Genomic DNA, 27,010 nt, shown 5'->3' with positions numbered 1-27,010 from the left:
GATCGACATTTCTAAGTGATACCACATCTAATACTATGGTAAATCTATATTGACATAGCTCTTTTTACATTCTCAACAACTATGAACCACCTATCTCCATTCGCAAACCACCACTTTCATGACCATCAATCTTTGTAACAACATTCAAAACGTGTGCAATCTACCACAATAAACAATTAATACTATCAAACATTAATGACTTCACATAACAAAGTTGTGAAAATACAAATATTGAAAGTTGTGAGAATGAAGACTTCAATAAATTTGTTTGGAATACTTACATAATTGATATGTTTTGAGGCCCAAAGACATATCTTATAATGCTACTTGACAAAAACTATAAAAAGCACTTTACAAACTATGGGTAATGGCTGCCAAAAATATATTGAGAGTAAGTTCAAACCCAAGCCTCTCGTCTATTTTTGTCATTAAGGGTCATCTTAGAATGAAAACATTTTATAGGAATGAATTTTTTGCAGAAACCCAACAAACCTGTTTGTACCTTGGGGCTTCCCTATTATGAAGTTCCCTCCTGTCTTTCTAGCCCCTCTTTCCAAAAAATCAGGAACCCACTCTAAAACATGCTTTCAAATGTAAAACTGCATGTGACTTTAAAGGTTTCAGCTTGCTCTGTTCAACTTTCAGAGGATCAACAGAAGGAATTCAATTAGCTGGTTTGGTACCTTTTTAAGTGTTAAAGGATTTCAATTAGCGTATCAGACAAAAAGCAACTAAACGAGCTGAACTTTTGAAGGAACAAATTTCATGAAATGTTCCACAAACATACCATTAAAGAGTCCATACCTTTTGATGGATACCAGTTCACTATTGAAGGGAGCATTCAAGGCTATAGACTGGGACTATAACACCTTTGTAGAGCTCGAACATTAAAAAGCAAGAGCTATAATAAATAGCAAGCATCCAATGTTACATCGACTCCATCCTGGCCTCTGATTGTAAATTTAGTATAATGGCTAAACAAATAGAATGCCTAGCTGGCAGCTGAACAGATGCAGAACCTCAATCTCATATCTGCTATTTGCCTCAGTCCTTTCATTGTACAAATCCCACTACTCATAAATCCAGTCATTGAAAGTATCAATCTGAGTCCGAATCCATGTTCGCTGCTCCACCTTGTCTGACACTGCTCTTTTTTTTAGCTGCCAGTCTGTTAACTGACGTTTCACCATCCAGAGTCAACATGTTGGACTTTGCCAGCCTTTCCTCCAGCTCCTCTGTAGAGAACTCATCAGTTCCACCGAGTTCATCAAATCCTACCTGTTGAATTTTGAAATTCCCAAATATATTCCCATTAGTCCAGAATTTTTTGTTTCAGGGAGTTAAAAACACTTGCTACACAAAGACTAACACGTTACATCTTGTGAAGCTTTAAGTCACATCAGCTACCCATGCAGAACATTTAGCAAGTTCAATAACATCTGTCAGTATTCAATACAACTGAAACTCATACAAAGAATGAAAAGATGGAGGCCCCAACTGAAAAGAACATACAAGACCCTACATGTGTAATATTAGAACATGCTCTGGAGTACATGTGTTGTAGATGTCTCTTCATCTAAGATCTTTTTGAAATGATACAAATAACAATAGCATGTGCAGTCTTTTACAATCTAGAATGTTCCCGATGTAAACTGGGTTGAGTACCTACCATGAGTAACCACCAAGGCCTTGGTCTCGTCATGTAAGATACTTCTAGAATAATACAACAGCATGTGCCATCTTTTATGGGCTAGACCAACTCAATGTGAACTGGATTGGAGTAGGTTATAAATAAGCTGGCTGACTGTTGGTCTAACCAAGCTGTCTGGCACACTGCATGATCCCATTATCCACATGACTGATCAGGTCCTACCAAATCCTGCTTGGCTGATCACCATGTTTTCACTTGTATATCCCCAATAACATGGATATTATCTCGATGTGTATCAGAACTTGTCTTGCAAATTGTCTTCCCAGGGGTGGATCACATTTTCCTACTATAGCTGTGACTATTCCCAGACTATTGCCCCTTGGTAGACCTGCAATAGAGGTGACATCTCCTCAAAAAACTGACTCTCATAAAGCCATACAACATGAAAATTATTAGGAAACTTTATCCCATCAAGCAATCATGGCCCACACTTGAATTGGTGAAGACCTATTTGCTCCAAAGTCAAGCTCCTAAAGATCTCATGGTCTAGCTCCTACTACTCTTGTGAAAAGGAAAAGAAAATGTGAAATTACCAAATTAGCAAAAGCTCACACCTATATGTAACATAGCCCCTCTCCATGAATTAAGCAATTTGTGGACTTTGCATTATTGGCTGTAACACGTAATGAAGAGCCAACATGTAGTGAAATACCCTTGAACATCAGCATTGGATGAAAGCCATGGAGGGCATTAGAGTATACATGGTAATCCTATGTGGGAGCTTTATGATTTGCCTTACAACAAGTGTGCTACTGTGTAAGACACTAGTTTCTATTTGCACAATTCAAGAGAAAGCTAATAGAACTCAAAGGCAGAAACAATTCTCAAATCTTATATTACAGCAGCGGTCCTCTCAAGAAGCTGAAAATTGCAATGGCAAAACACTAAACACTCCAACTGGGTAGTTGTAAGCTTGTTTCTCTTTTTGGTGTGGAAGAGAGCCCATGTGCTCTAGTTCCTCTTAGCAATGTCAAAGTGCAGCGATGCGGAAGCGTAGGACATAGACTGAGAAAGAGTGAACACAGAGAGAAGAGAGAGAGAAAAGGAGACTGTAAACGCAGAAAATCTGCAGTGTAGTATGCTGTATAAGAGTGAAGAAATATACACGAGGGCAAAGGAAATATATGCATATGTCTCCGACTTGATGACCTTGATCTCCGTCAGTCCGAGCACAGTCTATCTCAGCCAACAGATCTCAAGACCAGAATCTGAAGTGAATCGATGCTGGAGTGTGCCACAAATTGGCTATAAATAGCCAGAAAAATAGGAAATAACTGCACCAGGTCGGCTGCATTTAAAGCCGACTGCAGTAAACTGGCCGACTATGCAGTCCGACTGGACAGAACTGCTGTCTGACTGCCCAATGCCATGTGGCATCTTGCTGTACTGCTGACGTGTCCTCTGTGCTGACGGGGAGCCTGCTGTACTCTGCTGTCCACTGACTGTCCAGGAAATGACTGTCTAACACCCCCTCTCAGATCCTGGACGGGTCAAAAGACTAAAGGATCTGGAATGCTGCCGAAGAAGAGCCTGGGGAAGCGCCTTCGTGAACAAATCTGCAAGATTATCCTCCGTCTTGCAATACTCTACATCAATGGTCCCATCCAAAAGCTTCTCTCGAATGAAGTGATACTGGATCTCAATGTGCTTCGTCTGGGCATGGAATACACGATTCCCCACCAAGGCAATGCAACTCTCATTGTCGCACCATAGAAGAGTAGGACGAGTCTGGGGGCAGCCAAGCTCCTCCAACAATCTCCGAAGCCACACAACCTCACATGTGGTGGAAGATGCAGCCCGATACTCTTCCTCCGTAGAAGAAAGGGCTACCATGGGCTGCTTCTTGCTACTCCAAGAGATAACACCTGTACCCAAGGTAAAACAGTAGCCTATAGTAGAGCGTCGGTGGTCCACATCACCAACCCAATCCAAGTCACTCCAACCTGCAAGAACCAGATCTGAAGCATATGTACCTGCAAGATAAGAAATCCCTAAGTCAGAGGTTCCCCTCAAATACCGAAGAATCCTTAGGGCAGTCTGCCAATGCACCTGTTTGGGTTCAGTCATGAACCCTGCCAAAAGACCCACAACAAAAAAAAGATCAACACAAGTGTTAAGAAGCCAAATCAAGGATCCAATCAACTGACAGTAGCGTGAAGCATCCATCACAGGAGAATCTGAGTGTGAAGTGGCCTTCCAATTCGGATCCATAGAAATAGCAATGGGCCGACAAGTCTCCATCTCAAAAGTCACCAAGAGCTCCTGAATGTACCTCTGCTGAGAGATGAAAATCCCCCTTTGAGACTGATAAATCTTGTGACCCAAGAAGAAATGAAAAAGCCCCAAATCTGTCATCTCGAATGTCTGATGTAAAGTTGTCTTGGTCTCTCGGACCTTCTGTGCATGATCCCCTATCAAAATCAAATCATCAACATACAACACAAACAACACACGACCAACCTCAGAAGTGTGCATATAAAGCTGCGGATCAATCTTGGAGCGCCGATAACCCAACTTTGACTGAAGAAACGAGTCAATCTTCTCATTCCATGCACGCAAAGCCTGCTTGAGGCCATACAAGGCCTTCTTCAACCTGTAAACTTTCCCATCCGAGGATCCAAAGCCAAGAGGCTGCTCAACATAGATCTCCTGCAAGTCACCATTCAGAAAGGCCGACTTCACATCCAACTGATAGGCGGGCCATCTCCTATGGCCAACCAAGGCAAGAACAGCTCGAATAGTCACCATACGAGCAGTGGGGGAAAAAGTATCATGGAAATCAATGCCTGGGCGCTGAGCAAAACATTTAGCAACAAGGCGAGCCTTGTGCTTGTCCAAAGAACCATCGCTAAGATACTTGGTCTTGAAGACCCACTTGACACCAATCACCTTCTTGTGAGAGGAACGAGGCACAAGAGACCAAGTGTCATTCCTCTCAATAGCCTCCAACTCTACTTCCATGGCCTTCCGCAAATGATCAGACTGCAAAGCCTTCTTCATTGAAGTGGGCTCTCGATCCTGCATAACATGGGTCAATAAACAATAGTTGGAGCAAACAAGCTCTGAAGAATGTGCCTGGTTCCTCCATGACCTCCGCGGTCCATCCTGCAGTTCCCACTCCTTAGGGACCCCCTCGATCCCTGAGTCTTGGAGTGTGTCATGGGCCCAACAAGGAGGAGGACGAACCTCTCCCCGTCGCTCTCCATCTGCTGAAGACTCAAGAATATCCGCCGGTGGAGTCACCTCAGGGGTGACCGGTGGAAGTGAAGACTCGGAATTAGAAGAAGAATCTCCATCAAAAGACTTCGGCTCCAAAGAAACTGTCTCGAGAGCCCAACTCTCCCCTGGATCTCCAAGAACGGAATGCTCCTCACCCCCCTCTATGGCCGAACCACACATTGCGGCTTGTGTAGACATCCACTTGACGGGATCAAACTGGCGATAACCTTGGAACTAGGAGCTATAGCCAAGAAAAACCTGTCATTGGAAAACAACCTTGAACTTGTCACGCTATGTCTTCGTGATGTGCACATAAGCATTACACCCAAAGATCCTGAAATAAGAAACATCAGGCTTAGTCCCAAAGTAAGTCTCAAAAGGTGTCATCCTGTCAACGGCCGAAGTGGGAGATCCATTGAGGATGTAACTGCGGTAGTCACTGTCTTGGCCCACAGAAACTAAGGTGTCTACTGGTGCTCCATCATGGTGCGTGCCATCTCAATCACACTTCGGTTCTTCCGTTCCAAAATGCCATTCTCTTGGGGAGTATTGGTGTTAGCAAACTCCTGGTGAACGCCCATATCTGCATAAAAACGAGCAAACTCATTAGACATAAATTCACCTCCCTTGTCTGAATGCAAGGTCTTCAGTCGCCGGCCAGAATGGTTCTCTTCAAAGAGAAGCCAATCCGTGAAGTGAAAGAAAGCCTCTGACTTCAAAGTCAAGAAATATACCCAAGTCATCCTGCTGTAGTCATCTACGATCAACATGAAGTACAAGCTCCCCTTCAAAGACTCGATCCTCATCGGGCCACAAAGATCCGTAGATACAAGCTCCATGGGTGAAGTAGACCGCCTAGAAGCTTTGTTGGAAATCGCATCCCGATACAGTTTCCCACGAATGCAGGAGACACATGGCTGATGGCTCACCACTATGTCTGGCAATCCTCGGACAAACGACCCTCGCGACGCCTTTCAAAGGTACTCGTAGTTCAGGTGGCCAAACCGAGCATGCCATAGCTTGGACTGTGTCTGTGAGAAGTAAGAAAAAGAGAAGTAAGAGCTGAAGAAGACTTCAATTTATAGACGCCATTCTCCTCATACCCTACAGAGAAAACCTTCCTCGATCCACGATCAAGGACTCAAACAGTATCACTGTCAAACTCCACCAAGAGGCCAAGAGCACAAATCTTATGGACCGAAAGTAAATGATACCCCAAACCTCGCACATGCAACACCTCAGAAGTGTGGATACCACTACGTCCATCTGGAATAAGCTGCATCTCATCCCACGTAGCAATAGATACAGAAGAGCTCTCTCCAATGAGAATCTGCCCATGCGAAGGTCGCAAATGGGCAACAACAACGAGAGAAGGAATCATGTGCCGGGAGGCACCACTGTCCACGATCCACTCATGAGCTTGGGAAGCTGCCATCGCAGCATCAGAAGTCTTCGATATAGAGTCCTCAATGACTACTAAGTGTAGAAAAGCAACTAATGAGGACGCAACCACCGCTCCAAAATCCTTCGTATCCTTCTTCTCGGTGTCCTTCTTGTCTTTGTCGGGGCAATCCTTCTTCCAATGATCGGTCTTTCCACAAATATGACAAGTCGATTCCTTCTGCTTGTCCGTCTTCAATTTATTGTCCTCCTTCTTTTGATCCTTCATTTTCTTCTGAGAGACTTGACCAACCAAAGCCTCCAATTTGGAAGCATTCTGTCCCTTTAACTATTCCTCCTGGTCCAAGACCATAGAAACCAACTCTTCCCACTGAAGAGTCAGCTCCCACCCTGATGCAATAAGAGTGGAATAAAAGGTACCGAATCATGGCGGCAACTGAGATAGTAAAATGATCCCCATGTCTTCGGAGAAAATAGGCTTCCTCGCATTTTAAATCTGCATCTGAAGCTACCGAAGCTTATTGATGTGTTTCCGAAGCGAAGAAGACTTATTCACGGACAAGGTCCGCATCTGCACCTCCAAAGAAACCCTCTTCATCAGGGTCATCCGGTTGTATATCTGATCAAGCTCTAGTCATATCTCTCGAGCCACCATCAAGTGCTCGATGTGAGCTATCATGGCTATAGTGCAAGACAAAAACAGAAATGATCGAATCATGGCATTCAATTTAACCCAATGAGACTAGGCCTTAGTCAACTCCGCACGAGCATTGGAAGAGAATTTGGACTCATCTCTCACCGAGGGCCCGTTAATCTTCTCCATCACCAGTTCCGCCAAATCATAAGACTCCAAAATGGCCAACATCATCACCCGTCAAATGCGGTAATTGTCACCATCAAACTTTTGATCCGATGAAAGAGCCGGTAGGACAAGCACCTTCCTGTCCATGATCGCCTGGAACTCCAAACCAATCTCTATAGACATGTTGACTTGTAATGCCTGCATAAATGCAAAATCAGCTCCCCTCTAACTGTGAAAACACAACCTTCTAGGGCTGGTTCCTCCGCTGCCCAAACCTTCTTCACCAGCCAAAGGCGATGAAAAGGTAAAATCTGTAATGGAAGGCCTCAAATGCAGCCTTCCTCCCCTTCGAACAACAATAACCTGCAGCAAATTCATCGATTCAACTCCTTTCCCTCACGCCCATGCTCGCTTCAGCCTTGATCCAATGCGTAGCCCTCCCGGTCACCCTCGAATCCTAGAAACGCAACCTTGTGTCGTGCTGAAATCTTCTCTTCAGATAGGTTCAACCCTCAATCAATCCATTTTCACCGCTCTGATACCATGTCAGAGTACAGTGATACAGAAGCGTAGCACATAGACTGAGAGAGAGTGAACACAGAGAGAAGAGAGAGAAAGAAAAGAAGATAGTGTAAACGCAGAAAATCTGCAGTGTAGTATGCTGTATAAGAGTGCAGAAATATACACGGGGGCAGAGGAAATATCTACGTATGTCTCCGACTTGATGATCTCAATCTCTGTTAACCCGAGCACAGTCTGTCTCATCCAACAGATCTCAAGACCAGAATCTGAAGTGAATCAATGCTGGAGTGTGCCACAAACTGGCTTTAAATAGCCAAAAAAATAGGAAATAATTGCACCAGATCGATTGCATTAAATGCAACCGACTGTAGTAAACTGGCTGACTGTGCAGTCCAACTGAACAGAACTGTTGTCCGACTGTCCAGTGCCACGTGGCATCTTGCCATACTGCCGACATATCATCTGTGCTGATGTGGAGCTTGATGTACTCTGCTGTCCACCGACTATCCAAGAAATGACTATCTAACAAACAGGCCCTGAACTACAATCTTGTGAGAGAAACCGAATGGCAATGCATTTCTATTCAAATTTAAGAGATTGAGATTAAGTAATTGGCAATTGCTAATATGCAAGCCGCAAAATCAACATTTGAGTGGGCAATAGATTATAAAACCTATTGCCTAGGTTGCATAATACATTAGATAATCAAGATTCAAAATATAAAAGTCACCAGTCATATACCAAAGTAGAAGCACAATTGCCGTATTCCTCCCACCAAGAAACAGACTAAAACTGTGTCTCGAAGTCCAGCTGTGGATCGGTCAAAATGAAGAGAATGATTGCAGAATGCCAACAAATCATCCTCTACTCTCCTCATCATATTTATATCATCCCCTGTGAGGTGCCTCATATACTCCATGAAGCCCTCCTCTAACTCCTCGCTAGTGTATTGCTCCTCGTCGCTGAGCCAAAGGAGATGCAAGATATATGCGACAGCATGAATTGGTTTATGAAACCAATCCCATCGTGCATTCCACACTGCACGAATCTCATCAACCCTTCAAAGCGAAGGATGATTGATCATAGATAAAATAGTTAAAAACTTAAAAGTTAAAATAATGATCAATCATCAAGGAGTCGTTAACACCAAATAATTACATGTATAAAAGTTAAACAAGAACTTACTTGTCTTGGGACAAAAAGTTGTTGCGAAGCAAAACCCCGTCAATTTTATCCATATACTCATATAGAAGGCCCAACGTACTCCCCTCCATATCAATGATGCACAATACAGTGTAAATAGGAGTGAGACTTTTCACCAATGTCTCTGTCTCAACCCACCAACTCTCATTTAAAATATTGTGCCTAAAAGCAAGAGCCTTTGGAGACTCTCTCTCACTCCATGTGAGTCATTCCTGGCATGCAATGGTCCGTATCAAATTTGGACAAACCCGTATTAACCTCTCCAATACAACAAACATATAAGCAAATCTAGTGGTAGAGGGCTTCAATAGCTCAAGTACACTATTGGCTTAAAACATACTTGTGACGGATTGTCTATTTTTCAAAAATCTTACCATGCTTGTTGTCGTCTTGAAAATATTATCCACCCAAGATATTTGCCCAACATCTTCAATAAGCAAGTCAAGACAATGGGATGCGCATGGAGTCTATACTATGCTAGAAAACTCCTCCTCAAGCATATGTCCCATAGACATACAATTGCTTCCATTATCTTTCACCATATACACCACATTTTGGACTCCTACATCCATAATGACCTATCACATCATGTGCTCCTAAACAAAAGCTCCTGTGATTATAAGACCTAAGACAAAGGTATCAATGGTCTTAATGAACATGATGTCTTTACATAAAGACACCAAAACATTGTAAACGTTCCTTCAACACATATCTGACCATCCATCGCATAATATTGTGCATTCATATTTCGCCCATGTCTCCTTCAAGGGCTCCAATTGAGCCTCTATGGATGCTTTCTTCTTTCAAAACTCTCGTATACGTAATGCATTTGCAGATGGGCCTTTCCACTCACACCTTATGTGGCTCACTGTCCTGATTGTCTTCTTTCATTGATGTGTAGTGGCCACATTGAAAAGGATAGCACACCGAATAAATAACTGTGTGAGTTTTCTAATTGCCTCCACAATCGCCTGCCTCTGAAGTCTTGCATGGACACTTACGCTATGCAAGAAGCCCTTTTGCCCACCACCACTAGAAGATGGCAACAAGGTCCTTTTTGTACTTCGATCCGATACGAATATAGATGCACTTTTTTTTTTAATTGGCCACTTTCTAATTTGACTAGAGCCACTAGACCCACTAGTCTCTCCTTGCCCCACTTGTGCTTCATTAGTTCGTTGTGGTGTTGAATGAGAGGATTCATCCTCTTCTAGCTCAACACCCATACGCTTTCAACGCCAAAGATAGAGACTTACCGTTACTTCTGCCAACACATTTGCACAAGGCCAAATGTCTTTGTTGGGAACGCATGCCAAGTGGTCTTTCACACGCATTACACTCCCCAATCTCTCCAATTCACAATAGTTACACCGCCACTTCTTTGATTTCTCGGAGCCCTCGTATCCCTTGATTGGAGTAACATGTCTCCAATATGAATCTAGCACCATGATATGATGATTAGCCTTTAGATAATGGATTATGGAAATAATAAAAATAATAATAATAACAATAATAATAATAAGAGGAGGAGGAGGGCCACGAGATCTAGAGTGTGTCATGAGAGCTAGAGACTAGAGTGTATGCACTAACTGGGATCGCGATTCAGACCCGATCAGCCCTCGGATAACCCAACCCAAAACGGACCGCAAGATGCCCAAACGGTGGTTTGTTGTTTTTGTTCCGGTCCGAAATGACCTGTTCGTTTCGGCAGCCCCAAAATGCCATTTCGAGGTACTATAGAGAAAAGGCAGAGAGCGAGAAGTAAAGGAAGAGAAAAGGAGAAAGAGAAAATAGGAGATCATGGAGAAGAGGAGAAGAAGAGGAGATAGTAGGAAGAAAGAAAAGAATAGGAGATAGGGTAGAGAAGAAGAGAGAGGGAGAGAGAAAAGGAAGATAGGGGAGAAGAGGAGAGAGAGAGAGAGAGAATGAGAGAGAGAAGATAGAGGAGAAGAAGATATAGGTAGAGAGAGAAAAAAGGAAGATAGAGTTAGACATAGAGAGAGAAGAGAGGTAGAGAGAAAGAGAAGGTAGAGATGAAGGGAGAAGAGAGGGGTAGAAATAGAGGGGGAGAGAGAGACAGACAGACAGACAGAAAGTAATAAGCAAGAAGGTCTCCTAACAAGATCGAGACTCAGAAGGCCAAACCATACACATAATCCTTGGAGTCTTGCAGAGGTGCTATGGCAATCAGAAACTCAAGATGACAAACCAAGCAACAATCGGCCCACGATTCGCAAAGGACCCCCGATACTCGTTACACTCCTAATCTTACTCTCGACAATCCTAAACATGACTGAATGGAAAAGAAAGGAAAACTGTCTTTTGATTTAAGATTTCTTATATATATTTTGTTCAAGTCACAATGGTATTAGATTACCCATGACTATCGCACGAAAAAATGCTCACTTATTAAAAGGAAAAGGTTATTCATGAGGTTAGGATAAAGAGAGCTATGCATAGTTTATGTACAATGAATTGTTGAGCCATTCTGAAAATAAGCTTGTGATATTAAGGATTGCATCTTCTTTTGCAAAGTATTCAAAGGACATTATTTTTGGGTTGTCAAATTTATGTTTTAATAAAAAGAATGAATGTTTGGGAAATATGATTTCCCTAGCCAAGATAAGTTGGTTCACTCTTATGGATATTCAAGTGATTGCTAGGTTGAAAAGGAATGTTTTCCTAGCTATTGATGATAGACCAATTGCTTGATTGTGTATATATACAAAGTTATTGTGTCCTCATGGCTAGATTTATGGTTACACACTAAACCTCCCCCAAGGTTAGTCATGAGAGCCCTTCACCAAGGGGCTAGTATATCCGCGAGCTCCTCCATTGCCATAGTCACAAGTGAAAAGAAAAACTAACCATTGGGATGTTGGGTCACTATTCCTATAACAAATCTGTGACGGGACGCATCACTTACAAACGTGACATCACTTTAGCATGTGTCACAAAGCGACAAAACGAGGACGTAAAATGCAATAGGATGCTTGTTTGTGACGGATCCAAGATGGCATTTTTCACAAACCCATCATCATCACTATCTTCTTTTTCCCCCTTCTCACTTTTGTCATCATCTTCATAATCCTTATTCTCTTCCTCATGTCCTTCCATAGTGATTGGTCCCTTTCAAGGCTAGCAAGGCCTTGTCTATTGAGGCTGAAACCAGCCTTCCTCCTCGGATAGGGTGGTAAATCCCCAAATAAAACTTAATTACAACAACAAACAATAAATTCAAATCTGAAAATACAAATTTACCTACTGATCTTGGACAATGCACACCTAATTGGCCCCAAATTTGGCGCCCCTTTCGATATTTCTTTAGCTTTATTGAAGAAAAAGTTGACTTACAATGGGATTCTCCCAATCGCTTTCAGTATTTCAACTTCCCCTTGCTGTCCAAAGCGACCAGCAAGTCTTCAATCTATTTTGCCCCTTGATTCGAGCACTCAATTGGCCTTCACTCACTTCATAGATGATGGAAATGCCCCAAATTCAATGGTTGGCTAGTTCTCCACTTGAATTCAGCTAAAATTCACCTTTAGCCTTGTTGAATCCGAGTCTTGGAGCTTCCAATTTCTGGCACACTTCCCAAGACTACTGCTAAACCCTAATTTCTACTGTAAATTAGGGGTTACAGCAGAGAAATTTGCAATTTCTCAGCCTCCAAGGATCCAAATGCTGAGATCTTCAAAGCAAGGCTGTGAAATAGTTGGGAGATGAGAGGAAAAGCTGTAGAGAGAGAAAATTCACAGTTTTGTCGTGAAGAATGGCTGAAAATCAGTCAAGTGCAACTACTGCCATGCCACAACAGCATGTAGATGCAAAGAACTAAAAAAAATCAATCATTTACTGCTGCTGCCCTGCCTCAACATCCTGTAAATACTGTCTTCTGCTGTTGATTGGTCTTCTTTTGCCCTTGGCTACCTCAGAAGGTCCTCCAATGGCTGCAAATCAAACTAGCAACCTCCCCTCCCTCTCTCTTGGAGGCTGAATTTATAGAAATGCCTCTCTCCAACCTCTAAAGAAGTTTTTCCAGTCTTGCATGGGGATTTTTGGCAAGTGATAGCCTTTCCAAATGGTTTTTCCAGAATTTTTCATAATTAAATATTAATTTTCAGTCTTTAAATACTGAAAATTAATCTAATAATTATTTTGGTGCCTTGAAAAATAATTTGACTGGCCAATAATTAAATTGGCTAGGCAACTTCTGTAAAAAATTACACGAAGTAGCGAACAGAATCTGAGAAAGAGATAGAGAATACACAACAGATAAGAGGAGAATCAGTAAATTCTTTAGCTCCAAACAACTGATACAAAGATGGCTCTGTCCACCCGTGCGCTTCCACTGTGTGAAGCTTAGATGGCGATCTAGACAGAAGATAGGTAAAGAGCTTAAGGCTAGCTGGAACAACAACTTTGACTGGGTGAAAGATGAATGATAGATGGCTGTGAAGGGGTTTAGCTTTTATAGCCCGCGAAGGCCGTTATGTCAGCCTGACCAACCTACCATATGAGCCTCCACTAGTCAGCCAGGAAATATTCCCTTTACCATCGGGCTGGAGGCGTTGGCCCCGGACCCCCGCCGGGGGGGCCGCTGGTCCTTCTGGGACCTCCCAGCCAAGGGCTACTTCCGCGGTCCCCGAACCCCAAAATAGGGACCCCTTTTAACTCCCTTATCCCGCAACTCGATGCAATGCGCCTCAAGTTGCTACCACCTTAACCACTCCGTCTAACCCAAAGATTAGACCCACAACGGCCAACTTTTTGCCATCCGGTCACATAGACCTCATCTGATATACAAGTCAGGACTCAACCAATGTCTGGGCTCACATTTGGCTTCTCATAATGGAGGCCTTACAACTTTGAGCACCATGGATCATTGGTGGCACCTAATGAGGATGAGGCATTGATCATATCTAACAACTTCCATTCCCGAGTGTCTCCGCGCTATCTTTGACCATCAGATTGACATTAGGTACCATTAAACGCCACTTCTCTAGTGTCACCAACTGACACTTATGGCCAAATGGATGACCTAGGCCAACAACTGGCACCAGATACTACCAAGTACTAGTGCAACATAACTTATAGTGATCCGGGTTTTTTATAACCCGGATTACTACCACAAAATTTGGCCAAAACCCCTATCAAGAGCTTACCATATCACTTTGGGTTTACTCTTCAAGCACGAGGTATGCTACATTGCTTCTCGATTATGATAACTCTAGGAAATGGAGGGAACAAGTTCTTAGGAGGCATGTCAATGTAAAGGGTAAAAGGGATGGTTATCTTAGTGAAGATGAAAATGGATTACACCTAGGAGTTGAGTGAGTGCATAGATTTTTCTAAGGACTAGCCTCCAACTACACATGGGCTCCGCTTACATCACAAAGATTTGGAATCTATCACCATCATTAGAGGACACCTCACCCTAGCACACAAGTCAATATCCACATCATGGTGTCATTTGGATCTTACACAAAAGCTTACAAGCATGGACCCCTTCTGTCACATGCTTATATGTATTTATATATATATGGGGAACTAAAGTCAAAGCAGCTTTTGGAAGCCGTTTTTTATCATCTCAATAACTTCCAAGAAAAAGTGAATTTCAAGAAAATTCCTACGTTGCTTGATCGGTTTCGACCTGGTCTACAAAGTTACAGAAGAAACTGTTTTCAAATTCCTCACGGATTTGAAGTTACGAAGGCACAGACTGTTGGCTACATGCAATTTGCTGCTCTCTTTCACCACACCAACTTTCCACTCTATCCTTCTTGTAAATATATTATAATAATGTGCTTTGGGCACCCACCTCTTGTAATCTAGCTCAATTTCTCTATTTTATCTACCACCACCCTTGGCTTCTTGCATGATGACCAAGATGGAGACTTGTCCCATCCACTATTCTCCATATTTTTAAAGATGCCATACATCATCTAGGATTATGTTAATCAAGAAGATTAGCTTAATCTAATCCCTCATGGAAGCTATATAAAGAGCCCATGGAGAATGAAGAGGGGGAAGAAAAGACAATGACAAGCCTATGAGAGCACTCTAGAATACCCTCATCTCTTTGAGATAAGCTATGAGTAAGTTCTTTTATTATGTAGTATAATGGCAAGCTTCCTCTACCTCTTCTCCTATTATCTCCCTCTCTTCTCATCTTCTCATTCCATGTATCATAATGACAAGTTTCCTCTACCTCTTCTCCTCTTGTCTTCCTCTCCTCTCATCTCTCTCTCTCATATTCTAATATGGTGTCTAGTACATATATTCTCTCTTGTAAATTTGTCTTGGTTCTCTTGATTCTCTTTGAGAAAAGGGATGTCCTAGCCCATCCTCCCTTTGGCTAGGTGGTGCCCCTCTTTAGTTCTCTTAGTGAGGGTTGGAGGTTGGATGGGTAAGAGGCAACCCGTTCATCATTTCAGCCCTCATTTTTTGTGCCCCCGCTGAGGACATTCTCAACCACAATTCTCTACCTTCTTATGTGGGACGATACAATACATGGTGGTACATCCTCTACAACAAGTGCCCCAAGTGGCTCTTCTCCAACGCATTCACCAACTTTTTTTGAAGCTAGTCAAATTCCACGACTCCCACAATGGTCTCCCAAGGAAGCCCAAGAAAGGAAGTATGCCTATCGGATGACGGCACATATGCGGGTAAAAGGTGTTTACCTTAGAAATTCCATTCTCTCACAACGGAAAAAATCATGTTACCATCAATTGCTAGGTTCTCATAATTGTGGTGAGTGTTTTGCAAACAAAGTGAAGGCCCTTCCGAGAGGTCCTCGTCTCCAAATCATCAAATCCCTCTCTCTCTCTGGCCTAATCCACATCAAAGGAGGACAACTATGCATGAACGGTGTGGAGTTTTGTAAAAGTGCAAAGTATGAAGACTACCTTCAACTGTTGTTAGCTCGAAGGTTAGGTGTGGTTGAAAAGGTAACCATCACACCTTATGAAATATATGTCGCTAAGGATGGACATACTAAGGCAAAAACAATCACTAGTGAGCAAATTCTCTGTATAGCAAAGTTGGTGGATTCCAAAAAGAAACACTGGGGAAAATCCTTCATAATTCAAGAAAGTGCATTCCCTCTACTCCCTTAAGTAGTCTCCAATCATGAATAATAATAATGGCCCGAATTTCTACACCTTTCACTCTGTACAAAACATCCGAGTTAATGTATGATTCAGTAGAAAGATTTTCTTCCAGCAGCGTCTTATCATGTACTTTGGGACTGAAAGATTAAGGGAGATTCTTGTATCACCAGAACCTATAATCTTCCCAATGCTAGACTACAATGCATCCTTCAATGTACATGTCTTTATCTTATTATAATAGTTTCTCATAAATCATCACGAGTTGTATGGACCTATCCGTCCACTTGATATGCAAACTGTGCATATTGTAGCCAGCACAAAGCTTAGATTCCAAGGCATTATTAGAAGCATACTGGGGCCTAGACGTCTTGCTGAAATCAATGCATGTGTAAACCCATTCATCCTTCCCCTCATAAAATACAACTTAAGTCTAGACATGTTCATCTTCATACTCTACTAAGGCAACATGACATTTCCAAGTTTTTTTGGACACAAAGAGGAGAAAGCTCTAGACTGTTTGGATGACTTAGAAATGGCCTTTCTAGTCACAGGCCGAGATGATGAAGCAACCAAAGTACGGGCCTTCTCTTTAGTTCTAAAGGGTGATGCTCGAGTGTGGTATCAAGCTCTCCCGGAGACTACAAGGGGTAATTGAGAGAATCTCAAAACCGCATTCATGCACAAATACCAAGATATAGAGCCACCTGAAGATATTTGGAGACAGCTCTTAGATCTTTGTCAAACCATAGCAGGGGAGTACCAAGCCTATGAATGCATGTTTATAAAATTGTGGGATAAATGGACAACCTCCTTAGCCGAGGAAGAAAGAGTACCTGATTGCCTTAAGAAAGATTGTTTTCTAGCCGGACTTCATCCTCTATTAAGGGAGAAGGTCAAAGGAAAGTTTCCCACATCCTATGAAGAATCAGTCACTTATGCCAGGGAAAAAGATAGAAAATTGAAGTATCAAGCCCAGTTGAAGAGGGGAGTTGAGCCCATGCAAGTTTTACCAACTATGCCAAGGCCTAGAGAAATAGCAGAGGCCCCACCTGAACCGGAGATGCCACAGCAAAAGCTCCTACAACGCATTACTAATCAACTTGAAAGCCTTTCGTTAAATTTCGTGCAAGGAGCACGGCCCCCTCCCCTCATAAATGAAGGCAATCGAGGTCCAAGGAGACAAGAAAGAAAGTATGTTTGCTATAATTGTGGGGAGACTGGCCATGGTATGTACTTTTGCTCTCATCCTAGGCGCTTTCCAGAAAATGGGTTCCAACTAAGGAGGGGACAACAAGTGGCACCACCTAGGGAAAGGTTTGTTCCACCAACTCTAGAGCCTCCACCGCCGGTTCAAGTTCTTCAGCATCCTCGACCACTTACAGAGGTGTCGCCCTTGCCTGTCCAACCGCCAAAGAATCATGATGTTAGGATAATTAGTTTAGATGAGAGTGATGTCAAAGGAAAGGCCAAAGTAGTAGAGGTTAAAGCAATGCCGGTGAAGAAAGGCCGTAGAATTGAGAGAATGGAGCCTACACCACCAAAGAAGGTTGAAAATATGAAAGAGGAGACAGAGTCATCAATGGCTCCAAAGACACGCAATAGTAAAAAGAGGAGGGCTCGCTCACGCCGACACATTGAGCCAGATGATTTTTCCATGGGTAAAGGTACTAGAGCTTATGATTTGCTTGCTGATGTGAGGGATCAAGGGCCAAAAATTTCATGGCCACAATTACTACATCTATCTCCAACAGTGCGACGACAATGGTCAAAGATGGTAAGCATTAGATCCATGAAGAATAGACATTTGAATGCAATCCAGACTAAAAAGATGAAAGATATTGTGCCTCTAGTGGAAACCGAAATCAATGGGCAAAGAGTATCAAAGACATATGTGGATAAAGGTACAGAGATTTGTGTCATGTACGGAAAAGTTGATGCATCGTTTGAAATTAGAGATAAATGAAACTACTAAATTTGGGGCCAAAATGGCTAACAATGTAGTAGTAAATTGTTTGGGAGTTATAAAGAAAGTCAAGGTAAAGGTATGTGGAGTGCAATTGGAGCTTAACATGTATGTGATGCCAGTGAAGGGGGACAGCTATCCGCTCATTCTCGGGCGACCATGGCTAATGGGAATGAAAGCCAGACAAGATTGGGAGACAGGGGCTTTAGAGCTAAGGCCACAAAAGGGGCTGCAGAAAAAATGAAAGAGCACTATCTACAACATGAAGGAAGGCCGACAGGAGGATCTTCTGTTAGAGACCACCGCTGATGAATGGAGTTCCAGCGAGGATTGGTCATCTATGACAAAGGGAGAGTCTTTTAATGAGGAGGAAGAAAGCTCTCTAGAAGTGATGGGGATTACATTTAAAGGGCCTTCTAGTAGTGAAATTCCGCAGCAGCTTCCAAAGGTCGAGAAGGAGGGATTAGAAAAAATGTTGGCTAAGGATCTATCAGTTGAGGAGAAGGCAGCCTACATGGAAGTGGTGATAAAACACTGCACTTTTTATTTCTGATTATGAACACATCACAGGTGTGACAGCAGTACAACATCACATTAATCTAAAAGAGGGAGCACGGCCAGTGATGCAACGACTACGACGATTGGGAGTAGTTCAACAAAACGCTCTACTCACTGAGGTGCAACGACTTTTAAAGGCAGGCTTCATCTATCCAATAGGGGACTCAGAGTGGGTTTCACTTGTAGTGGTGATACCTAAGAAGAATGGAAAATGGAGGATTTGTGTGGATTACAAGCCGCTAAATGCTGCAACAAAGAGAGATCACTTTCCTCTTCCCTTTCAGGATGAAATACTCAACGAGGTGGCCGGGCATGAGAGATACACTGTTTGTGATGGGTATTCGGGTTATTTCCAGATCCGAATAGCTGAGGAGGATCAACAGAAGACCGCCTTCATTACACCTTGGGGTTGTTTTGCTTACAAAGTAATGCCATTTGGATTAACAAATACCCCAGCTACCTTCCAGCGATTCATGAATTATGTCTTCCAACCATATTTTGGGAAATCCATCAGGGTCTTTATTGATGATTTTTGTATTTATAGTTCTAAGGCTCTACATCTAGGAAAGGTGGATGAAGCTTTCAACCGCCTTGCACAAATGGGAAGGCAATTAAACCATGAGAAGTGTCGCATTGGCGAAAGCAATGTAACTTTGTTAGGGCATATCGTAAGTGAGAGGGGCATTGAGGCAGATTCAAACAAAGTTAAGGCCCTATTGGCAGTGCCATCACCATCTTCTATGAAGCAACTAACCTCTTTCATTCAGAAGCTGCGATATATGGGGCGGTTCATTCATCTCCTCTCCCAATTAATATTTCCACTGCAACAGTTAACCCACTCTGAGGAGCTCCTGTGGAGTGATGAAAGCGAAAGGTGCTTTCACGAGGTGAAGAAGACTCTTAGCACCCTTCTTCTAATTTTACAGTCTTGTTGGGATCAGGAGTTTTTTGTCAATCCGAGTTTTGAGGAAGATGCTCTAGGGGCAGCACTAATACAAAAGGATACTAAAACTGGCCTAATGAGACCGGTTTACTTTTCTAGCAGAGTAATGACAGCATCAGAACGAGGGTACAAAATGGTCAAGGTGATGATTTTGTCTCTAATGTTTGCTGTAAGAAAGTTTCGTCCTTATCTTCTCCCTAGGTCGTTCACAGTGATCACGACAGAAGAGCATTTTCCCTATGCCTTACAACACATGGATGTTTCAGCCAGAATTGCTAAGTGGATGATACAACTCCAAGAGTTTGACTACACCTTCAAGGTGGAGGATTCTACTGGAGCTTACCTAGCTGATTTGTTGACCCATAGATGCCATCAAAAGAAGGAAAAGGAGAAGGGAAAGGTAAAAGAGAAGACACCTCCTCTTGAGGAGCCGCCACGGGTGGAGAATGCCCATGCTCTCTACTTCGACGGGAACTACAAGCGTATTAAAGACAAAGCGGCAACAGGAATAGTGGTGTTCAGTCCCGAAGGTGACAAACTTTATGGAGAAGGTATCAGCTTGGAGGATGTCCATTCTAATAATGAGGCAAAATATCAAGCCTTGCTTTTAGGTTTGAGGTGGTGTCTTTCACATGGTGTCACTCGACTTAATGTTTTTGGGGATTCTATGCTAATTGTTAAGCAAATGAAAGGAATCTGGGCTTGTAAAAATGATAACTTAGCAGTGAAAATGAGAGAAGCTAAAACTCTCATGAGAAAGCTACAGAAAGCCCAAATCTATTTTGTGCCAAGGCGCACAAATGGCAACGCAGATGCTCTAGCAGCTGAAAAATTGAAAGAGATAATGGTGGGCATCATTGCAATAAAGCTTCCCTTGTTTCAGGGTAAGTTTCAACTACAAGATGTGCTTTATTTTCTTGAGCATGGTGAGGCACCTACACATATGAGTAAGAGTGAGAAAAGGTGGCTGGCTACTAAGGCCACTAAATACCGCTTGATAAATGATGTGTTGTATTGCAAAGCAAAGGATGCAATGCTTAGAAGGGTGCCAACAGCAAAGGAGATTATGGATGTGATTAAGAGTTGCCATGAGGGGGTTTGTGGCGGACATTTTGCTCAAGAAATAACCAGCAAGAAGATTCTCCAAGCCGGTTTTGTGTGGCCTAGTCTACATCGAGATGTGCAACATTGGTGCTACACTTATGATGATTGCCAAAAGGCTTGCCAAAAGACCAGACCAAGGAAGCTAGTGCATGAGAAACAAAATCCCATAACTACATATGGCACATTTGAGAAATGGGGGATTGATGCAATAGAGTCACTCCCACGAACTCAGTCTAGCAAGGAATACATCATAATGGGTGTGGACTACATGACGAGGTGGACAGAGGCTTCAGTAACTAGTAGGATCACAGCCCAAGAAGTGGGAAAATTTGTGTTTGAAAATATTTGTTGTAGGTTTGGAACACCTTTGGAAATTATCTCTGACCGGGATCCTGGTTTTAGGGCGAATCTAGTGGGGGAGCTAATGGAAAGGCTAAAAATCAAGGAAAGGCTAAAAATCAAGTATAGGCACTCTACTCCCTACTACCCACAGTGTAATGGTTTGGTTGAAAAAGTGAATGGGCTGATTTGTAATATAATTATCAAGCAAGTACACATGCACCCCAAGAACTGGGATAAAAAATTGAGTGCAGCTCTTTGGGCCTACAGGACTTCATTCAGAACCTCACTTGGCTATACTCCATTTCACCTCGTCTATGGCCAAGAGGCTTTGCTTCCTATAGAGGTGAAACTGGCCAGTTTGCGTGTTTTAATAGCCAGTCAAGAGAAAAATCAAGATAAGAAGTTAGAGGAAAGGATCTTGGATCTAGAGAGGCTGGAGTTAGACAGAGAAGCAGCAGTCCAACACTATTCCATGCAGGCTGAAGAGAGGAGGAAGACATTTAATAAGAAGCTGGCTAGCAAACACATAAGGGAAGGATCACTTGTGCTACGCTATGATAACCGCTTTGATAACAGAAAGGATGCTAAACTTGTGTTCAAGTGGGAAGGGCCATTCATGGTTATAAGGAGATATCCAAATGGCAGCTATAAGCTAGGTGACATGGATAGAAAGGTTCACAAGACAAGGGTAAATGGATGGCGATTGAAGCCTTATTTTCAAAGAAATATGAACACTTTGGAGCAGTCATTCAATAAAGAGCCACAAATGAGGGGGTGCAGTCCACCTTGCTCTATTGGACCATCATTAGCAAGCTAGAGGCATGAATGCCTCTAGCCTAAGGGGAGGGCTAATGATCCGGGTTTTTTACAACCCGGATTACTACCACAAAATTTGGCCAAAACCCCTATCAAGAGCTTACCATATCACTTTGGGTTTATCTTCAAGCACTAGGTATGCTACATTGCTTCTCGATTATGATAACTCTAGCAAATAGGGGGAACAAGTTCTTAGGAGGCATGTCAATGTAAAGGGTAAAAGGGATGGTTATCTTAGTGAAGATGAAAATGGATTACACCTAGGAGTTGAGTGAATGCATAGATTTTTCAAAGGACTAGCCTCCAACTACACATGGGCTCCGCTTGCATCACTAAAAGATTTGGAATCTATCACCATCATTAGAGGACACCTCACCCTAGCACACAAGTCAATATCCACATCATGGTGTCATTTGGATCTTACACAAAAGCTTACAAGCATGGACCCCTTCTGTCACATGCTTATATGTATTTATTTATATATATATGGGGGACTAAAGTCAAAGCAGCTTTTGGAAGCCGTTTTTTATCATCTCAATAACTCCCAAGAAAAAGTGAATTTCAAGAAAATTCCCGCATTGCCCGATCGGTTTCGACTTGGTCTACAAAGTTGCAGAAGAAACTGTTTTCAAATTCCTCACGGATTTGAAGTTACGAAGGCGCAGACTGCTGGCTATATACAATTTGCTTCTCTCTTTCACCACACCAACTTTCCACTCTATCCTTCTTGTAAATATATTATAATAATGTGCTTTGGACACCCACCTCTTGTAATCTAGCTCCATTTCTCTATTTTGTCTACCACCACCCTTGGTTTCTTGCATGATGACCAAGATGGAGACTTGTCCCATCCACTATTCTCCATATTTTCAAAGATGCCATACATCATCTAGGATTATATTAATCAAGAAGATTAGCTTAATCTAATCCCTCATGGAGGCTATATAAAGAGCCCATGGAGAATGAAGAGGGGGAAGAAAGGACAATGACAAGCCCATGAGAGCACTCTAGAATACCCTCATCTCTTTGAGGTAAGCTATGAGTAAGTTCTTTTATTATGTAGTCTAATGGCAAGCTTCCTCTACCTCTTCTCCTATTATCTCCCTCTCTTCTCATCTTCTCATTCCATGTATCATAATGACAAGCTTCCTCTACCTCTTCTCCTCTTGTCTTCCTCTCCTCTCATCTCTCTCTCTCATATTCTAATATGGTGTCTAGTACATATATTTTCTTGTAAATTTGTGTCTTGGTTCTCTTGATTCTCTTTGAGAAAAGGGATGTCCTAGCCCATCCTCCCTTTGGCTAGGTGGTGCCCCTCTTTAGTTCTCTTAGTGAGGATTGGAGGTTGGATGGGTAAGAGACAACCCGTTCATCATTTTAGCCCTCAATAGCAACTTTTGCCTTTGACATCCCGTGATTTCTTTGGGTCCCGAGCTCGCAAATTTACTTTAACCCCAATTGCATCTCACATGTGCATCATTTACTTAATCATGTGATTAAAAATTAATCCACATGTTAAGTGAGGTTTCAAAAATACATGTCCTCATGACAAAGGCTATTTTAGAACAAAGGCTATTTTAGAACTATCTGAGAAGCAAACTAGGGCCTTGTCTCAAAGAGCCTTGAAACATGGTTCCTTTCAAGGCTAGCATTATGCAAGGTATTCCATGCTACAACCCTATTTTAAGACAACTTCAAGGAGACTCCACTATTGCAACTCTGATGTCCCCAAGATTATTAGGCCTTATCTCTTCTTACTACCTTTGTTTCCTCCAACCAAGATTTCACAATACCCCTCTCGAGAGAGAGAATAGTAATCTTTCTCTTTGAGATATCCCCTTTTGTTTCTCGAAGGACGGTCAAAATACCACTCCATCAAACCCATAGCGAGGGGAGATCAGCATTGAAGGATAAGCTCTAAGAGGGACTCTTTTAGTGAAGATGGCTAAGACATCTCAAAAGGTATTCTTGCACACTCTTGTATGCCCAGCTTTCTTGCCCATGACTCTTAAGTGTCAATCAAGCGTACCCAACTTTGATTCCATGTAAAGAAATGATAGGGTAAGCACAAAGAGATGCAAACAATACAACAACAAGATGAACACAATTTCATGAATGCTTCACAAAGAGTGTATAGGAATGTAAATTACGCAATGGGGCCTTGTGCCTCCGTGTCTCAAAGACTAGGGTAGGTGTGCATTAAAAGTGGTATTTATGGGAGACTTTGAGAACAACTTCAAGAGTGTCATACTCGAGTCTAATCCTAAAACGCAAGAGCAATAGTCCACCAAGATAATGATGATGTGAGCAATAATAAAGGAAGTGAAATATAGTCCTAATCAAGAATGTCAATGACAACTCCGGGCAGCAAAACATAATATATCATTGAAAAACAGCAGTCAAACTGGCAACAAACAATGGATATGTGACCAGCTGCAGAAAATGTGGGTACGCTGATGAAAAGTACAGGCCACAGCAGGTTGTAGAGATGGTGCAACTAGCAGCAGATATCAAATGATGGCAACAGATTGAGGCAGCAAACACAATCCTCCCAATGGTCGTGATGTCTTCCAAGGCAAGGTGGCAGCCTCTAGGTGTTGGGTAGCAGGCTGGACAGCAGGGCAGCACCTCCTTAAGCCATCCAGCACTTCTGATATGCAGGTATGGGCAGCAAAAGATAGCGATGGCTAATGGCTGGTATGCACTAATGAGCTTTGAGAGTAGATGCCCACATGCCCTTTTATAGGGGATTTTTGGACACTTATCCTAGTAGCTAAAAGTATTGCCCTTTTTCATAAATAATGCTTCTGGGGATATTTTAATGGAGTAAAATTATGCACCAATGCATGATAATCGTGTGTTAATGTGCACCTTAAATTTGGTGGGTCAACAAGCACAATGAAGGGAAACACTATAAATTGGGAGTGCTGCCAAAATTGGCCTAATAATGGAACACGTGGGCCCCAATGTGATAAATGGCTGGCCAACCTGCCCGCCCAAAGGAAAGTGCCCAAAATGAAGGCAATTGCTTTGAATAATGTCCACCCTGCCTAGAGTGTGCTGCCCAGCCATCAAGTAGCATGAATGTGCAAAGAAATGATGTCCCCTACTGAGATAGGGCCACGTGGGCTGCGGGACAAAAAGTGGATAGCCCATGGGCAGATCTAACAAGGCAATGGACTGATCTGAAATCTCCATTTAATGTGTTTAGAATGAACACTCCATGCAAAGGACTAATGAACATAAACACTAATAGAGCTCCAAACATCCTCGCAAGACTTTGGTGAAGGCTCACAAGCAAGAGATGGACACAAAAAATGACATGAAATAACATGACTGCTAACAATCTCCACACAAGTCGTACAAAAAAATGTGCCTACAACTAATCTACCCCTTGCGTAACTTATCTCCCATTTGTAACCCCCCTACCTTAAACCTCCATAAGAACACTTTACCCTGTATCTTTGAAGTTGAAGCATTCATAAACATAGTCCTCCACCATCAAGAGCCTAAAATTCTTGAGATTCGATTCTTCAAAAGGTAGTCAATGACAACTTGAAGAAACCCTCAACCATAGAGCATCCGAAATCACCAACTCCAAAGGCAGCAACCATGAAGTCATTGGGCCCTACTAGTGGATTTGTCTACCTTACAAAGGGAGCCCCACCTCACTAGCCATTTATACATACTTCCCAACCATATATGGCATCAAGACCATCAACAAAAGGAAATTAGACAAAAGCTAATGCTCTTCCAATGAGCCTCTAGAAATGTGTAAGTCGTACATAATACGAGGTGCCCATGACTAATCTTCACTTTGCACTACTACTCCCGTAATCCTCTTGCTATAAGCCTCCATAAGAACACCTTTGGACATCAAGGCATTCACTAATGCTGTCTTCCAAAATCCAAAGCCTAAAGTTTCCCAAATTTAGGTGTGTAACAGCCTCAAAGCATGACTTACCGAAATGCTCAACCATGGAGCATTCAATATGACTAACTCTAAAGAGAATACCCATAAAGTGACTTTGCCCCACTAGCAAGTTATTCTATCTTGGAATGAGAACCCCACCCCATTGGCTCCATTGAGAGACATGAATCCTTACAGCTGAAGAAGACAAATCTCTTATCCTATCTCCATCTGCAAAGACAATAAGATTTATGCAGCTAGAAAATCAGTCTGAGCTTTCTCCTACCATAGCAACTTGTTTTATTTCACTATCCCATAAAAGAATCAAGTTACTGTTCAAAAATCCATATGAAGAGCTCACGTCACTTTCATGTATGATTCAGGAATATGACTACACATTCCGACCCAGTATGATGCGCATACCACATAATCATCAACTTTTGTGTTCTTGATCAAAGCCAATGTTGGAAGAACAACAATCTTCAGTCTTTCTGTTAAAAAGGGACATTTCTCTGCATGAATTTTCACAAATCTTGTCTCAAGATGTTGCTTGGCGAGTAAACTCAGATGTTTATCCATGACCTGTGGAACACAATACAAAAAGGTACGTAAGTTCAGAAAAAAGGTGTTTGCAAGTCAATAAAACCAAAAGTATAAAAAGGACGTGTAGTCAGAAAAACGGACCTTGCAAGGCCAGTTTTCACGGTAAAAATGGCACACAACCCGCTCACTATTTTTGGCAACAGCAAAAAAATCCTTCTCAGACATTATCTCCTGATATTCTCCATGTCCAAGAGAAATCCAATGCTGCCTCCGCGCTGCCATTTTCTTCATCTGCTGCAAGCGCCTCTCTCTCAACTCCTCAAGGTCATCTTGGTCCAGGTTTTCCAGTTTGGCAATTTCATCATCAAGCTTCTCTTCCACCACTTGAACTACCGTAAGCACCTGTTTCTCTAAAACCTGCATCCAGAAGTGCAATTATCGCATATATACAGTGTGCTGCAATCGTCATAGATACACAAAAATGGCAGGCATTTTTCCTAGAAGACAGATGCATGGGTGCTAATTCTGATCCCAAACATCTTCAGGGACTCAAAGTTTGCCTTGATCCTGTACGAATCTTTCGAAGGACGCATCGGCAAGAGGTTTGCTGCCTTATCGTTGCCTAACGTCTTATGAGAATGCGTCTCGTCCACGATGTACTGGGGCATACCTGCTGGATTGCGGGAGTATCCATGGCCGCTGCCGCGCATGCAGATCTGAGGAGAAGCCTCGGTAGGGAGGGTGGGAAAAATGAAGAATTCGAAACTGCAACTCGCCAGGAACAAAGCGATCACGAGTTTGCAAAAAGGTGGATTAAAATATGCCTGGTCCCTTTGTGAGATGAAAGTGTCCTTGTGA

At 42.5% G+C, this 27,010-nt stretch overlaps 1 protein-coding gene across 2 annotated transcripts; it reads right to left on the bottom strand.

The window, feature by feature from the left end:
- Positions 1-887: 887 nt before the first annotated feature.
- On the bottom strand, positions 888-27,010 carry LOC148018291 (thioredoxin domain-containing protein 9 homolog). 2 transcript variants are annotated; one of them, XM_087661439.1, is made up of 4 exons: positions 26,823-27,010; positions 26,294-26,569; positions 26,033-26,191; positions 888-1,278 (listed from the first exon to the last, which is right to left on the bottom strand). In XM_087661439.1, exons 1-4 carry the CDS (start codon positions 26,844-26,846, stop codon positions 1,099-1,101), a joined length of 639 nt encoding a protein of 212 aa, XP_087517565.1. In that variant the 5' UTR covers positions 26,847-27,010; the 3' UTR covers positions 888-1,098. The 2 variants fall into 2 exon arrangements, with proteins under 2 accessions (XP_087517565.1, XP_087517564.1); XM_087661438.1 differs by having other exon boundaries at positions 26,713-27,009.

Source organism: Lygodium microphyllum, chromosome 21 (assembly GCF_053477565.2).
Source record: "Lygodium microphyllum isolate KBCC chromosome 21, Lygodium_microphyllum_v1.1.10, whole genome shotgun sequence".
NCBI classification, from domain to species: Eukaryota; Viridiplantae; Streptophyta; class Polypodiopsida; order Schizaeales; family Lygodiaceae; genus Lygodium; species Lygodium microphyllum.
Note: the sequence above shows the minus strand (reverse complement) of the source record. Positions and strands in the feature narration are given on the sequence as shown.

Bases quoted from the DNA above. Each gene is read 5' to 3' on its own strand.
- LOC148018291 (XM_087661438.1), bottom strand. From the start codon at position 26,862: ATGCGCGGCAGCGGCCATGGATACTCCCGCAATCCAGCAGGTATGCCC. The intron at 26,570-26,712 runs GCAAACTTTGAG...TTCTGGATGCAG, and splicing joins AAGATTCGTACAGGATCAAG to GTTTTAGAGAAACAGGTGCT. The intron at 1,279-26,032 runs GTATGCGCATCA...AAAATTCAACAG, and splicing joins CAAAAGTTGATGATTATGTG to GTAGGATTTGATGAACTCGG.